At 55.1% G+C, this 16,657-nt stretch overlaps 1 protein-coding gene across 5 annotated transcripts in view; it reads right to left on the reverse strand.

Moving 5' to 3' along the window:
• PRKAR1B (protein kinase cAMP-dependent type I regulatory subunit beta) overlaps positions 1-16,657 on the reverse strand; it is a 176,729-nt gene that overhangs the window by 52,636 nt on the left and 107,436 nt on the right. For all 5 annotated transcript variants that reach the window (XM_016946108.4, XM_016946109.4, XM_016946110.4 and 2 more), the window contains exons 5-6: positions 5,943-6,004; positions 4,735-4,781 (exon numbers count right to left, since the gene is read on the reverse strand). In XM_016946108.4, the coding sequence (XP_016801597.1) occupies positions 4,735-4,781; positions 5,943-6,004 (109 nt within the window). The remainder of the gene's footprint in view (positions 1-4,734; positions 4,782-5,942; positions 6,005-16,657) is intronic.

The raw sequence follows: 16,657 nt of genomic DNA on the forward strand, positions 1-16,657 counted from the left end.
CCCACCCCTGCCCTGGCTGGAAAATCTGAAGTTGATGGAGGTGCTTGGTGTTCGTGCACAGCCGCCTGGGACTCACGGGACAGCCCCATAAGTCACAGCCGGTTCCCGCAGGGGGCCTGGCCATCCCACGTGAGCCTGTAGCCAGGAAACGGGCATCCACCCACGGGGCTCAGACATCCAGGCCCTGGAGGGCCGGGTCCAGCAGAGGCCTTAAAGCTGCCTTTGTGCCTGACCCGGGGGGCTGGGGAGGGGCAGGGACGGGCAGGGGGAGGGGCAGGGACAGGCAGGGGGAGGGGCAAGGACGGGCACGGGGAGGCGCAGGGACGGGCAGGGGGATGGGGAGGGGGAAGGGGAGGGATTTGCCAGGACAATATATTTGGGGAACTCCAGTTACACGAGGGTGACCTCACTCTTTCCTTTCTCAAAATTGCCTCCCAACGTCCCCGGGCCTGGCGAGAAGCCAGGCAGGACGCCACGACGCGTCGTGTCTGAGAGAAAACCGTCTCCCTTCCACTCAGGCTTCAGCCCCGACCCCACGCTAACCGGGCCAGGGCAGGGGCTGGGCTGGGAGGGGACCCAGTGAACTCAGGGCTGGAGGAAACCATCCCTGCTTTGAAGTGGCTCCGGCACCGGCCTCTCCCACCGCCCTGTCATGTATGAAGGAGTTACAGACGGCGGCGGGGGGAGGGGGGTCTGTCCTGCTGGAAGGACGGAGGGAAGGGAGATGCCTCACTGAGTCCAGAGGTCGAGGGGTGGGTGGGGATTCTGCGAGGATGAGCAGGAGAAGGAGGTCCTGCCAAGGTCGGCCGGGGCAGCAACACCTCCCGGCCCCTTTGCCGAGGTCCTGGCCCAGGTGGGGCTCCCAGGAGCCTGGAGGCCAACGGCGGAAAGACAGGGACCTGATCCCTCCAGCAGTCCCAGCCGCCGGCCCCTCACACCCTCACCTCTCCCAGGAAGTCCTCAGCATGCTGCCGGCTGGGGCCTGGCGCTGGGGCAGGAGGGTGGCCACCCGCGCTGAAGATGAGGACAAGCCCGGGGCGTGGGTGGTGGGCGTTTCCTCTGTGGGGTGGACGAGGCTCTTGCGGTGCGTGTGTTGGGGACAGGAGACGGGGCGGGGCAGCTGCCAGGCAGCCAATGGCTTCCACACCAGGTGCCAAGAGCAGAACCCCAGAAGGGTTATCTCAGTCTTCCCGGCAGCAGTGAGCTCTGTTGGTTTTTCTGAGTAACATGGAAATGGCACGGCTCAGCCACACAAGGGCCTGGGCAAAGGTCACGGCCAGCAAAGAACACAGCCTGGGTCCTCTGAGTCCCGAGTCCACGCGATCCTGACCCATCCACCACCCTCCTCGAGACACGACAAGTTAGGCGGGAACATAACCTGGGAGCCCCATGTTGGTTTCAGGCTCCACAAGGGATCTCCGGGTAAAGGGTCTGTCTCTTCCACATCTGTTCATTTAGGAGAAGCAAAGAACGTGGAAAGCAGAATTCCTGGGGGTGGCCTCAACCCCAAGCCCTGCCGATGCAAACCGGCACCTTGAAGATGGCTTTGGAATTTAACTGGAAGATTTGAATGACATGGGCAGACACAGAAGAGGGAGAGGCATTCCACGGGGGAGGAAAGGCCTCAGTGGGGACCTATGGGGCTCCCAGGCCCACCGCAGGGAGGCAGGTCCTCGGTCATCTGCCGAGGTCAGTATCTATCAAAGCCCAGCCGCGGATAGATGAGCTGGGCCTGGCGGGGTCTTGTGGGATATGTAGGAGTTCGTGAGGCAGAACAGGAATGAAAGCAGAGGGGACAGGAGGGGCAGAACCAGAGTCAGGACATTCATTGGCTAATTTCCTGTTCTTGCTCCCTCTCCCCCATTAAGCCACAACCTCCCCCACACCAGAGCAGGCACCAGGTCCTCCTCATCACAAGTGCCAGGCATAAAGCAGGCACTCAATAAACATCCAGGAAGGAGACGGCAGGGGAGGAGGCGACATGATGACTCCAGGACCCAGAGTGGAGGGGATGGGGGAGGAGGTGACACCAGGACCCAGAGTGGAGAGGGCAGGGGAGGAGGTGACACAGTGACACCAGGACCCAGAGTGGAGGGGATGGGGGAGGAGGTGACACCAGGACCCAGAGTGGAGGGGATGGGGGAGGAGGTGACACCAGGACCCAGAGTGGAGAGGGTGGGGGAGGAGGTGACACCAGGACCCACAGTGGAGGGGATGGGGGAGGAGGTGACACCAGGACCCAGAGTGGAGGGGATGGGGGAGGAGGTGACATGGTGACACCAGGACCCAGAGTGGAGAGGGTGGGGGAGGAGGTGACACGGTGACACCAGGACCCAGAGTGGAGAGGGTGGGGGAGGAGGTGACACCAGGACCCAGAGTGGAGGGGATGGGGGAGGAGGTGACACCAGGACCCAGAGTGGAGAGGGCGGGGGAGGAGGTGACACGGTGACACCAGGACCCAGAGTGTGAACTGGAAGAGGGGCTATAAGTAGCATGAGATTTGGGGCTGGGATAAAGCGGTGGGTCCAGTCAGGAACCTGCCCATCCCATACCTCCCGCAGAGGTGGCTCTGCCCTCAGCACTGCTGACCACTGGGCAGGCCTGGGCTGCCAGGGTCTCTCTGGGATCAGCCCTGCCCCATCTGCTGGGGGCTGAGCCCCATTCCCTGCAGCCCCCCATCAGGCCCTGGTGTCTGGATACCAGGGGCCACCTCCTGGGACGGGCCCAGGCCCCAAGACGATGCCCGGCTGGGATGCTGGCCGCATCCTCCTCTGTCTTCTCTACTTCCTGGGCTAGGCTTTTTTTAAACTCGAAGCAAAGCCAGCAGGAGATGACTCTGCGGCCTGGCAGCTGAGCCCAGGGTTGACCCGCCAGTGCCGCCCTCCAGCCTTCCCCCCCACACTTCCTCTGAGGCCGGGCAGTACCCGGGACCTTTGGCACCTGCCTCAGTTTCCATCTCTAGGGGAGACAGGAGCACCCCCACTCCCTGACACAAAGGTCTGCCCCAGAGGCCCTGTCTAGGGGCCCAGCCCGTGGGTTCCGGCTCAGGACAGAGCACACCAGGGAGAAGAGAAACCGGCTCTTTCTCCGCCTGCACGGGCCAGGCCCGAGGCACGTGCCCCTCGCGGGGAGGCGGGACCCCTGAGTCATTTCCTGTGCTATCAGCTCCGGAAGCAGAGTGGGCCTGCTCAGGTTCCCAGAAACACAGCGCGATGGGGGACAGACTCCGCGGCTGCCACGGAAACAAATGAGTAAATGCCCTCCCCAGAATAGCGTGGCCGGGACAGAGGCACAGCCACCGGAGGCCAGACCTCGAAATAGCTCGTGCTGGGCAGCCGGGGGTGGCGTTGCCTGCACGGAAGAGTGCGGAGGCCACCTCCTGGGGCAGGTGGACAAGGAGAAGGGCAGGCGGACAAGGAGAAGGGCAGGCAGGCATCCCAGACCCAGAGAAGACTCAGCCAGCCTGGGAAGCAGTGACTGTCTCGGGTAGCAGAACCCCCAAAGCGTCCTGCACTGTGGGGGCTTCCAGTCTGTGTGCAGAAAAGCCGTAAAGAGACGGTCTCATGAGATGTCATCACCACGAGCCGCAGAGGGTCCTACAAGGGAGGCGTGGGACATGTCTGCTGATGCCCACTGGGAAGTGACATTTAGCAGAGAGCAGAAGGAGAAGCAGGAGCTAACGGGGTTCCCGGCAGAGCGGGGGACACACACCAAGGCCCTGAGGCCGCCAGTGCAGGCGGATTCCAGGAACCGAGGGAGGATGGTGTCACTGAGGTCCTTCCCGCTGACTCCGTAGGGGCTCGGGCCTGATTCAAAGGGAAACAAACTCCTCGCGGGTGTTTTCCCAGAGGCTGCGCCATCAGCTCCGCACCAGCAAGGTCAGGCCGCCGTGCGGGGGGCGGCCTGCGGAACAGGAGCCCAGCGGGGGACGGGGGGGCCTCAAAGCCTTCACACCAGAGCACCCAGGCTCTAAACCGGACGGCAGAAGAGATGGGAACCAGAGGCTCTGGGCAAGACTGGGCTGCGGGGCCAGGGGTGATGTCATGTGCCGTGCGTATGTGTTTATTTACTTAGTTTTATACATATATGTATCTATTTTACACATACACATACACATGGCCTGGCCATGGGGCACGAGACGGGGTCTCCAGCGGAGGGGAAGCTTCTCCTTCCAAAACAGTGGGAGCATCTCGTAAAAGATGCTCTTGAGACAAGCGTGGGAAGATGACACAGTGAGACCCGACTCACGGCTGGGACGTTCCAAGTTGGGAGCCAAATGCAGGCGCAAAAGGCAGCCGTTGTTTGATCGTGAAGTCGTCGGTCCTAGGGGGTCTCTAAGCACATCGCTCTCCCACCCACTTTGAGATGTTAACATCCCATGTGGGTGAGCCTGGTGTATTCATCGGCCTCGGATCTGGAGACGGCGCTGGGTCAATCAGAACCGCCCTGGCCAGCACCCAGCAGTCCCAGCCCGGGGGCAAGCGGAAGACAGCGGCCCTGGAAGACCTGAGGCCGCTGCCGGCACCTGCCAGCATCACCCTCGTTTCCCTCTGCACTTTCTCATATTCCCATATTCTCTTCTAAGAGACAGCAGTTGCATTTCTGGATTAAAACACTAGGAATACGGCACTCAGCGCAGTGTTTGTTGGGGGCCTGGTGCTGCCTGGAGGGCAAGTCTTCACACCCGACATGCAAAGACGCGCTATTTTCCAAAGACAAGTTAGCGACACTCACATCCACTTCCCCTTGATCAATGACATAGAAGTTGTCTCCTTCATTCCCTGTAACAAAAGAAGAAAGTCAACAGATACAAAGTACATCCAGACATACAAGTTACAGTTTCTCTTGCAAACGACTTTCGCAACACTGTTGCAGAGACCCTGGTGGCAACATCCTGGGTGCTACCAATTCTTTTTAATGACAAGATTATACAAACATTGAGATAACTTGTTAAAGAGCCTGTTCTTAAGTTTCATTAGTGAACTTTCTCTAAACAATGAGAGCTGTTTTTCTTTTTGTTTGTTTTTTGTTTTTTTTGAGACGGAGTCAGGCTCTCGGCTCACTGTAACCTCCACCTCCCAGGGTCAAGCGATTCTCCTGCCTCAGCCTCTGGAGTACCTGGGATTACAGGCACCTGCCACCACGCCCAGCTAATTTTTTTGTAGTTTTAGTAGAGATGGAATTTCACCATGTTGGCCAGGCTGGTTTCGAACTCCTGACCTCAGGTGATCCACCCGCCTCGGCCTCCCAAAGTGCTGGGATTACAGGCGTGAGCCACCGCGCCCGGCCTCACAATGAGAATTTTATGCTTGTATGTGTGTGTGTGTGTGTGTGTATATATATATATAATTTTATATTACTTTAGTTTTATACATATGTATATATTTTATTTATATTTACTTAGTTTTATACATATATGTATCTATTTTATACATACACACATATGTATATGTGTACATATATGTATACATGTACACACACATGTGTGCACATATACGTGCATATATATGTACACATATATGCATATTATATGTGTGTATGTATGTACAAGTCAATACATATACTTTTGAAATTTGAGACAGTCTTACTCTGTCACCTAGGCTGGAGTGCAATGGCGTGATCTCAGCCCACTCCAACCTCCGCCTCCCAGGTTCAAGCGATTCTCCCTCCTCAGCCTCTGGAGTAGCTGGGATTACAGGCACCCGCCACCACGCCCAGCTAATTTTTATTTTTAGCAGAGACAGGGTTTCACCATGCTGGTCACCTGGACCACCAGGCTGGTCTCGAACCCCTGACCTCAGGTGATCTGCCCACCTCAGCCTCCCAAAGTGCTGGGATTACAGGCGTGGGCCATCGTGCCTGCCCTTATGCTATTTTTTTTTTAAGTGCATAGTCCATTTTTCCCCTCTGGACTTTGGCTCCGAGGAGCAGGCAGAACGTACCTTGCTGTATAACGGTCTCCCCAGCGATGTGAGTGACAGGGAACATGGCATCGAATATGTCACTGAAAAGCAAAACACGCCAAATTAGGGCTGCAGGCAGCACAGGGACATTTAAACCCTTCCTCCCCTCATTTCACAGTCTTGTGTAAATCGCTTCACAGTCATCGGGGAAAATGAGAAAATCCATGAGAGTTCAAAGAAGAAAATTGAAATCCTTCATGACCCGAGGGCCGGAGATGGCACCGCCAGCCCTGGGCACACAACCTCCCAGCCCCATTTCTGTTCTGTGCACAGACGCAGTTTGCTGTTTTGGTTTTTACAAAAATGGGGTCACGCCATATATGCATTTTGAACTCCATTTAGAAAAACAAAAGTAACAATAGATTGTGAACATTCTCCCATCGGTAAATACAATTCTACTAGAATACAACCAGCAATCTTGATGACATGTTTTCTGCATTTTTTTCCTTTCAGGGAGAACACTTTCAGTCGAAGGAGAAGCCTGGGACCCTTGACACAGAAGTGACATGTGCATTCGGAACCTCTCTGTGGAAAACACAGACCCTTCATGACACGCAAACTCGAAGCCGGTGAGGCCGAGTCTCAGGGCTGCGCCAACCAGGAAGCCTGGCTGTCCAACGTTCCAAATCTGGATGTGAAATGGACCATGCAGACAGGACCCAAGGGGTATGGGGGAGCTGGCAGAGGCACCCGGGAAAAGTGGGGAAGCACCTGTCGGCCAGGAAGGTAGAGAGGCACCTACCCCAGAACACGGTGCCAGCGTCACACTCTTATTAACAGATGCAATAACCACCTTCGGAGACTGGACCCCTCAAAGAGCACTCAGCCCACAATGTGACGCAGAGAAACCAGAGACCCAGGCAGGGAGTGCACCCACGGGGACACTCCGAGGGCGGCCTCCTGCCTGCCCTGATTACTTAAAAAGGAGATTCTTGGAAACCTTTGCGGGCCCACAGGTGCACCCTGACTCCCAGGGATGGGGGCTGAGCCACCCAGGAAACAAATATGAAATCAAAGATCCAGACAGCCCTGACCCTCCTGATTCCAGGGTCCATAAATAAGTCATTCTTAAAATAGTGGTTGTTTTCTCTCTATTTAAGAAGTGCTTCTTTTTTGAGTCCTTGTTCCCAACTTCCCTGGCAACTCAGTTTCCTGTTTCCTCCGGGAGCGGGGCAGAACTGCAGGAGAGGTCAGTGTGTGGCAGGGCTGTAGGGAGGGCCGGGGGGCCTCCACTGTCCTCCCACCTGGGGAGGGATCAGTGTGTGGCAGGGCTGTAGGGAGGGCCGGGGGGCCTCCACTGTCCTCCCACCTGGGGAGGGATCAGTGGGTGGCAGGGCTGTAGGGAGAGCTGGGGGCCCTCCACTGTCCGCCCATGGGTGGTGGGGCTTGGCCATGCTGCCCCAGCCCCAGCCCCAGTCCCGGGCACCTGGCCCCGGTGGGGACACTTCCTGGCCACGGCCTCCCTGGTGCACGCATCTGCAGGAGCCGCCCTGGCACCGTTCTCTAAACTGCATTTCTTCAAAACCACAAAGTATGGGTTCTCAGAATGAACAGACCTTTAAGAAATCATTTTACAATTCCTCCCTCTTTTTTAAAAAAATATTTCAACTTATAATGGTAAAATATTCCATTAAATGCCTTAAGTAATCAAATGGACACTGTGTACCCCCCACCACCCGGCTCAGGACCCTGCTGCCTCCACCGCTCTCTCCTGGAAAACTGTCCAGCATCACAGCTGCGGCTCCAGCCTCCTCCGGGCCCAGGTGTGGAGGGCAAGTGCTGCCTCCACCACCCTTGCTATGCGTCTCCACTTCACACATGGGCATCCGTGACCACACGTGTGCACCCGTGAAAAGCGTGCATTTCCAGTGGTGTCTGCATCATTTGCATATCACTGACAGAAAGATACCCTTTCACAATTCTATTCTCCCTCCTGACCCATATTTTCTGAAATGCACCTGGGTGAAAACATAAATCTGGAAGCTTCTTTGCTCCTTTTACAGCTGCCTAGTATTCTTTTTTTTCTTTTAAGAGATGGGGTCTCATTTTGTTGCCCAGGCTGGAGTATAGGGGTGCGATCACAGCTCACCACAGCCTCCAACTCCTGGGCTTAAGGTGTCCTCTCACCTGAGCCTCCCAAGTAGCTGGGACTACAGGCACGTGCCGCCACACCTGCTTATTTTTATTTTTTATTTTTTAATTGATGGGTCTCGCTATGTTGCCCAGGCTGGTCTCCAACTCCTGACCTCAAGCAATCCTCCTACCTTGGCCTCCCAAAGTGCTGGGATTACAGGCATGAGCCGCTGCACCCGCCCTGCCTGGCATTTTCTATATGAAAACCCTCGCTCCTTCACCTGTTCCTGCCCAGATGGACGTTTCCAGTGCTTCTGGTTCCTGCCATCACACGCTGGGCCACGATGGACATGACAGAACTCCCCATGAACAGGGGGCAGGTCAATGTGGCTGCACCCCAGTGACTCGAGGCTCACGTTCCACTCACGTGCTTCTACCAGAGCCTAAGCAAAGGCAGGGGTCGGCTGAAACCTTTCCTGGGAGGTTTCAGTCTCCAGAGGGGGCTGTTCAGTCCTTGGTATCAATGAAAGCCGACTTTCCACACACCCAGGTGCCTGGGCGTGGCCCCGTTCAGAGCAGCCCCTCCTGGAGCGCCTCTTAAATGAGCCTCACTGGGTTGCTCCGTTGGCCACACAGGTGTCCCTCATCTCCCCAGGGACGGAGGAACACAGTCCCCAACTCTCTGTGATCAGCAGAGCCCAGAGAGCCCAGCCTCGTGTACCAAAAAGGTCTGGGAGCCCCATTTTTCTTCAGAGGAAATGTTAATGCCCGAATGTCACCAGCTCATCGCCGACAAAGGCCTGAACACAGACGTCTCCAGGCAACAGCCCCGAGGTGAGGTCGGCTCTGTCCGTGTCCCCCCCGCACGGCTTCACCCTCTTTTTCCACTGTCTGCCCCTTTCACACAAAACCCCCATGGCTTCCTCTTTCTCTCAGCACTTAATGGCATTAAAAGGCCCTGGCCTCTTCTGTCTGTAAAAAACAGTTTTCTCTTCTCATCCAGCAGTCACTCTGGAAGGTTACGTGAAGCTGCTGGCTCAGATTTTAAATCGTCTCACATGTGGGTTGCCCCACCTACCCCATCAACAAACACAGCTTAGCACTTCTGCATCAGGGGCTGTGCTGGGTTCTGGGGACACAGAAGGCCCCCAGCTCTCAGGCCTGGTAAGAGAAAGAAAAACACGAAGACATTCCAGCCGGCCCTTCCTGCGGGGGCCGAGGGCAGAGCCCCTGGTCTGTCTCTTGCTCCATCCTCACCCGCCCCTATGAGGTCAGCACTGCTGTTCCGTCCAGTTTCCAGATAAGGAAACAAGACACAAAGTAACTTCACCCAAGGTCAAGAAGCCAGGAAGAGGTGAAGTCAGGCTGAAGCCCCTATCATGAACGCTCCTCCACGGTCTGGCTTCCCTATAGGGGCAGAGCCCTCCTCCGAGCAGAGCATGTGCCTCCCTCTCGTCCACCCCTCCCTCTCTCTGTCTGTCTCTCCATCTGTGCCCTGGACTGGTCTCTAAGCTGGGGATTGAGGGCCTGAGCGTCTGGGACGGCCACCCCCAGCTCTCTCTGGGCAGGCGTCCAGTAAGGAGCCCCTGCTATTTGGGTCAGGGCTGGCCGGTGGTGCTGGGTCAGGACAGTTTCCAGGAAATGGCCTGTCCCGGGTTCCAGTCCCACCTGGCCTGTGGCTCAGAGATCACAAACCTTTTGAAAGCCCCCGCCACACCACTCCCGATCCTGATGCCTCCCCCTCCTGCAGCACCTCAGTTCCTGTGCTTCTCACTCCACGGATGGCTTCCACCTCCCACAGCTAACTCCCTGCCTCCCACAGCTGACTGAGCTCTCAGATGGAGACCACATGTTCACTGCAGGCTCTAGTGCCCAGCCCAGGTCTGACGCAGAAGGTCCTCAGCACAATATGGATGGTTGGATGGGTGGGTGGATGAATGGATGAGTGAATGGACACATGGATGTACAGGTGGGTGAGTAGATGAATGAATGAATGGATGGATGGATGGATGGACAAATGGGTGAGTAGATGAATCGATGGATGGATGGACAGGTGAGTGGATGAACAGGTGGGTGAGTAGATCAACGGATGGATGGATGGATAGATGGATGGATGGACAGGTGGGTGGATGAACAGGTGGGTGAGTAGATCAACGGATGGATGGATGGATGGATAGATGGATGGACGGACAGGTGGGTGGATGAATAGATGGGTGAGTAGATTAACGGATGGATGGATGGATGGATAGATGGATGGACGGACAGGTGGGTGGATGAATAGGTGGGTGAGTAGATTAATGGATGGATGGATGGATGGATAGATGGATGGACGGACAGGTGGGTGGATGAACAGGTGTGTGAGTAGATTTGAGTAGATTAATGGATGGATGGATGAATGTAAGGATGGATGATGGATGGATGGACAGGTGGGTGGATGAACAAGTGGGTGGGTGGATGGATAAATGGATGGATGGACAGGTGGGTGGATGAACAGGTGTGTGAGTAGATTTGAGTAGATTAATGGATGGATGGATGGATGGATGTAAGGATGGATGATAGATGGATGGATGGACAGGTGGGTGGATGAACAAGTGGGTGGGTGGATGGACAGATGGATGGATGGACAGATGGGTGGATGAACAAGTGGGTGGGTGGATGGACAGATGGATGGATGGACAGATGGGTGGATGAACAGGTGTGTGAGTAGATTTGAGTAGATTAATGGATGGATGGATGGATGTAAGGATGGATGATAGATGGATGGATGGACAGCTGGGTGGATGAACAAGTGGGTGGGTGGATGGATAGATGGATGGATGGACAGGTGGGTGGACCGACAGATGATGGATGGGTGGCTATTAGAGGAGAGGAAGGAAGGGAAAAGTGAATGAAAAAACGGATGCCTGGAAGGATGAATGGAAGGATGGCACTGCCTCTTTAAGGGCATTGCAACAAATATCAAAAGCTGTTGGAGTGGCCACCCTTGGGACCCTCAGTTCCACATTTAGGAACTTGAAGAAACAATGGGATGACTATGAAAAGATGTAAAAATATTGTAATAATATTCACCGAAGCACTGTCAGCAACAGAGACTTTATTAAATAAACGACAATGAAAAGATGTGTGTGTGTAATAATATTCACCAAAGCACTATCAGCAATACAGGCTTTATTAAATAAATCACAGTCCTTCTCAACAACCTAACACTGTGTGGTCATTAAAAATGGTGGTGTAGATACATGTAACAAGGAATAAAGGTGTTCACAGTGTTGCCAGATGAAACTGTACAATTTAAAAACACAACCATAAAGTAAATAACCTAGAGGCTATGCACCGTAAGGCTAATAGCAACTGTGGGGTGGAGAGGGGGTGGGGTTGGGGTCATTTTCATGTGTTTTTTTCTTTTTCTTTTCTTTTTTTTTTTTTTTTTTTGATTACTTGTACTGACGTGTATTTTCTAATTTTCTATAATTACATTGTAAATCTGCGTAATTTTAAAAATGAGGCCGTTCATCATTGGAGAAAACACGACACGTACGCTTAAGGGCAGACTTAAGGCTCTTAACATTTTTAAAGCAACCGAAAGAGGCAAAATGTAGACTTTAAAACACAAAAATGTGCTTTTCTGAGTGTGGCACAGACTCCAAGCCCACAACGCCTGAGGAAGCGTACGGGATCGGAACCAGCAGCTCTGTTCACAGCCAAACTCGCCTTCAAAAGGCAAGGAGACGGCACGCCAAGCTCAGCCCCTGAAATCACACATGCGGGGTTGAACGTGAGTAACTCAGCCCATCGTTCTGCGCTGTGAATCCACTCCAATACCTGCAGAGACAGGTCCAGCTCCCACTACGAGGGCCCACCGACCAACATGGTACACCGAGGATGAAAAAGCCACGACCAGGCCCGCCTGGAAAACACCATCAGCTCCTAGAAATGCCACTTCCTTCCTCCTCCAGCCGCTCCGGGCCTCCCGAGCCAAGACAAGCGCAGGTTGGGACTTGCACGGGAATGCTCACCTGAGAATGTTTCCAGAAACCCCTCCCCAGCCTGCAGAGACCTCTCCTGGCCCCAGGACAGGGAGGCCTGCAGAGCCACGAGGGTGCAGTGCTGTGAGGTCCCCGCAGGGGCAAGCAGGGCTGCCACCAAGCGGGTGGGAGACACCCAAGGACTCGTCCACCACCCAGGGAACCGGACTGTGAGGTTCAGGTCAGCATGGAGGGCGGGAGGCGCGGCGCCCCAAGAGGGGAGGGGAGCCAGGCCCAGATGACAGACGCCTGCAGACTCTGCACCCCGCACACACGACCAGGACAGGCCAACGCAGGGCTGGGCACTTCTTCGGACTCACAGGAAGCCTCTGTCCATAGTCCGGCTACATCTGCCCAACCTCAGCCACTCAGGACTGTCTGTACACAAAACACTCAGCAGCATATATGACAGGATGCGCAGAATGACAGATTCAACCTGCCTCATCAGCTCCAAGACGGTGGAACACGGCTAAGACCCAGGTCTTCTGAGAAAAGGCTGGGTTGAATGCCTTTCACCTGAGAGAACGCCCCGTTTACATCCCCTCCTCTCAACTTCACCACCACAGGCCCCATTACTGCCCCACTTCACAGACAAGGAAGCTGAGGCTTAGGAAGCTGACGTGGGCCAGATGTGGTGGGTGGCTCATGCCTGTCATCCCAGCACTTTGGGAGACCGGGCACCATAAGGAGGTGAAAGGATCACTGGGCCCAGGAGTTTGAGACCAGCTTGGGCAGCATAACAAGACCCCATTTCTATAAAAAGTTAAAAAATTGGCTGGGCGTGGCCAGGCACAGTGGCTCACGGCCTATAATCCCAGCACTTTGGGAGGCCGAAGCAGGCAGATCACCTGAGGTCGGGAGTTCGAGACCAGCCTGACCAACATGGTGAAACCCTGTCTCTACTGAAAATACAAAAATTAGTGAGGTGTGGTGGCACACACCTGTAATCCCAGGTACTTGGGAGGCTGAGGCAGGAGAATCGCTTGAACCTGGGAGGCAGAGGTTACCATGAGCTGAGATCGCACCACTGCACTCCAACCTGGGTGACAGAGCAAGACTTTGTCTCAAAAAAGGTAAAAAATTCAGCTGGGCATGGTGGCATGCACCTGTGGTTCCAGCTACTCGGGAGGCTGAGGCGGGAGGATGGCTTGAGTCCAGGAGGTTGAGGCTGCAGGGAGCTGAGATTGTGCCACTGTACTCCAGCCTGGGTGACAGAGCAAGACCCTGTCTCTAAAAACAGAAAGAAGGAGAGAGAGAGAGGCAGAACGAAAGAGTGAGACAAAGAAAGAGAGAAAGAAGGCCAGGCGCGGTGGCTCACACTTGTAATCCCAGCACTTTGGAAGCCCAAGGCAGGCGGATCACAAGGTCGGAAGATCGAGACCATCATGGCTAACACAGTGAAACCCCGTCTCTACTAAAAATACAAAAAATTGGCTGGGCATGGTGATGGGCGCCTGTAATCCCAGCTACTCAGGAGGCTGAGGCAGGGGGATTGCTGGAACCCGGGAAGCAGAGCCTGCAGTGAGCGGAGATCGCGCCAATGCACTCCAGCCTGGGAGACAGAGCGAGACTCCGTCTCAAAAAGATAAATAAATAAAAATAAAAAATAAAAAAAAAGGGCAGAAAGAAAGGAAGAAAGAAGGAAAGAAAGAAGAGAAGAGAAAAGAAAGGAAAGGAAAGGAAAGAAAAAAAGGAAGAAAGGAAAGAAAGAGAGAAAGAAGGAAAGAAAGAAGGCCGGGCGCGGTGGCTCACGCCTGTAATCCCAGCACTTTGGGAGGCCGAGGTGGGTGGATCACGAGGTCAGGAGATCGAGACCACTATGAAACCCCGTCTCTACTAAAAATACAAAAAAAAATTAGCCGGGCGTGGTGGCGGGCACCTGTAGCCCCAGCTACTCGGGAGGCTGAGGCAGGAGAATGGCGAGCACCCGGGAGGCGGAGCTTGCAGTGAGCGGAGATCGCGCCACTGCACTCCAGCCTGGGCTACAGAGCAAGACTCCATCAAAAAAAAAAAAGAAAGAAAGAAAGCAAGAAAGGAAGGAAGAAAGGAAGAAAGAAAGGGAGGGAGGGAAAGGAAGAGAGAAAGAGAGAAAAAAAGGAAGAGAGAAAGAGGCAGAAAGAGAGAGAAAGAAAGAAAAAGAAAAAAGAAAGAGAAAGAGAGAGAGGGAGAGGGAAAGAAAAAGGAAGAAAGAGAGAGAGAGAAAGCAGCTGAGGCTGAGGCTGAGCCCAGGCAGGGGCTGTGCTCTCACCACTGCCGAGACCCTCCCAGGCCCAGCCCTGCCCGCGGATGCACACGCAGAACACACTGGGTGGGTCTCAGCCCCTCTTGGCTGCAGGTACAGGCCCTGTCTGGTGTAGTGGGTCCTCGCCCCAGGTCCTGGCCCCCTGTGCTGGAGGCAGCCCCCTGGCTCTCACTGGCAAAACGAGGTCACTCCGGACCGACTCGCAGGGCCTGGAGAGGTCAGAGATCTCCATCAACCACAGACCACCGCAGATGGGGGACCTTCCTTCCCCCTCCACCTGCCCAGAGTCACGCTTCCACCTCTGGCCAAACGCAGCCACCACCTGTGCCCACCAGGCCTGCCTGGCTCACTTTGTCCTCACTGATCCGGGGGACCAGGGGACCAGCTGGGAAACAGTGACGGAGCCCAGGGTCTCTCCGGAGCCGCGTCCTGCCAGCCAGCGGGGCTCATCCAAGCTAGGCAGGCCTGGCTTCCTCAGGCTGTGGTCCCAGGAGCACGCTCCACCCAGTTCTGCTGTGGCAGCCATCGCACAGTGGCTCCTCACCGGCCACCAGACCCCAGTGCCGCGCACTGCTTTGGCTGAGGGTCTGTCGGCCTCCCTCCCTGCTGACGGCTACAACTTCACAGCCCAGCCTTTTCCCTCCACACCCAGCTCTAAGGTGTGGTTCCCAGTCGTGCCCGCGGCATCGACGTTTTCAAAAGATACATTCAGGACAAGATCTGACCCTTGAAGCCAAAAGCCACCCATGAATCCCAACCTCATGTATTTTTGGGAAAAAAAGTACAAATGGGGTGAAGCGCCTCGGGCCCTTTATTCCCCATCCAATCAAAACAGCCAAGTGCTCATCCCGGGTAATTTAAACAACAAGGAAAGTTTGGGGTTTTCTTGTTTATTTTAAAATCTAAACCCCAACACCCAAGTGCTTTTTTTTTTTTTTTTTTTTTTTTTTGAGACAGAGTCTCGCCCTGTCGACCAGGCTGGAGTATAATGGCACGATCCTGGCTCACTGCAACCTCCACCTCCCAGGTTCAAGCGATTCTCCTGCCTCAGCCTCCCGAGTAGCTGGGATTACAGGCGCACGCTGCCATGCCCAGCTAATTTTTGTGTTTTCAGTAGAGACAGGGGTTTCACCATGTTGGCCAGGCTGGTCTCGAACTCCTGACCTCATGATCCACCTGCCTTGGCCTCCCAAAGTGCTGAGATTACAGGTGTGAGCCACCGCGCAGGACCAAGTGCCTTTTTTTTTTTTTCTTTTTAAAGAGACCGAGTCTCACTCTGCCACCCAGGCTGGAGTGCAGTGGTAGCATCACAGCTCACTTCAGCCTCGACCTTCCGAGCTCAAGCGATCCTCCTGCCTCAGCCTCCCAAGTAGATGGGACCACCAGCCCGAACCACCACCCCCAACTAACCAAGTGCCATTTTAAAAGCAAGCTAATTTTTGGTGTGCATATAAATGTGTTGGGCACAACCTATTGCTTAGTCACTTGCTCAGACCCACACTAACATCAGGCCAGCTGGTCAAGTCCCACCCAGCCCTGTAGGTTAAGAACAGTCACACTGGGTGATGCGTCCTTGTCACCGACTGTCACCCTGGTCCATTCCAGATGCTCTCCTGGCCCCAGCTTTCCATCTGCTTCCCCCGTCCTGGCAGGAAGCAGAGCCTGGGCCTGTGAACCCAAGGGGTGGCAGCAGGCACTAGGCCCCTCCCGGAGCAGAGCCCAGGACGTGGCAGGTCGGACGGAAAGCAAACCCCTCCTGGGCCCCACGTAGTGCTCACCCAGCTGGAACTCGCAGCCTCTATCCGGGCAAAGGGCTGTATGGGAAAGCCTAGACACCCCGCCCCTGCACAGACACCTCCAGTTTCTCTTAAAACACAGACTCTTGAGCTGTGTTCACTTTCCCAAAGCCTGGAGGTCTCCAGGGAAGCAGAGGCCCCACCCACTTTCCCCCACCCTCCGCCTGGGACCCCCTCACCGCCCCCACCCAACCCAGGACCAGTGCAGGCTCCTCCCCACCAGTGGTAAGTGCCGGAGTGAGGGTGGGAGAGGTGGAGGCAGGGCAAGGTCCAGGAACACAGCCCGCAGACCCATATCCCTGCACTCAGCTCACAGGCGGCCACAACACTCAGACTGGGTCCTGCTGGGGCCACAGGGCAGCAAACCCCGCTGTTCCCGACAGGCCCACAGGCCATGCATTTGGCAACACCTGTGTTTCGTGGGACATCCTATTCCAGCATCTTTTCTTTAAACCTCAGATGTAAATATGGAGCCCTCAGTTCATGATGCTCTGTGATCTGTTCTTGTTTTGCCTATACATTTATTCCTCTCTTCCCATAGCCCTCTCGGTCTGTGGG

This window comes from Pan troglodytes, chromosome 6 (genome assembly GCF_028858775.2).
Source record: "Pan troglodytes isolate AG18354 chromosome 6, NHGRI_mPanTro3-v2.0_pri, whole genome shotgun sequence".
NCBI classification, from domain to species: Eukaryota; Metazoa; Chordata; class Mammalia; order Primates; family Hominidae; genus Pan; species Pan troglodytes.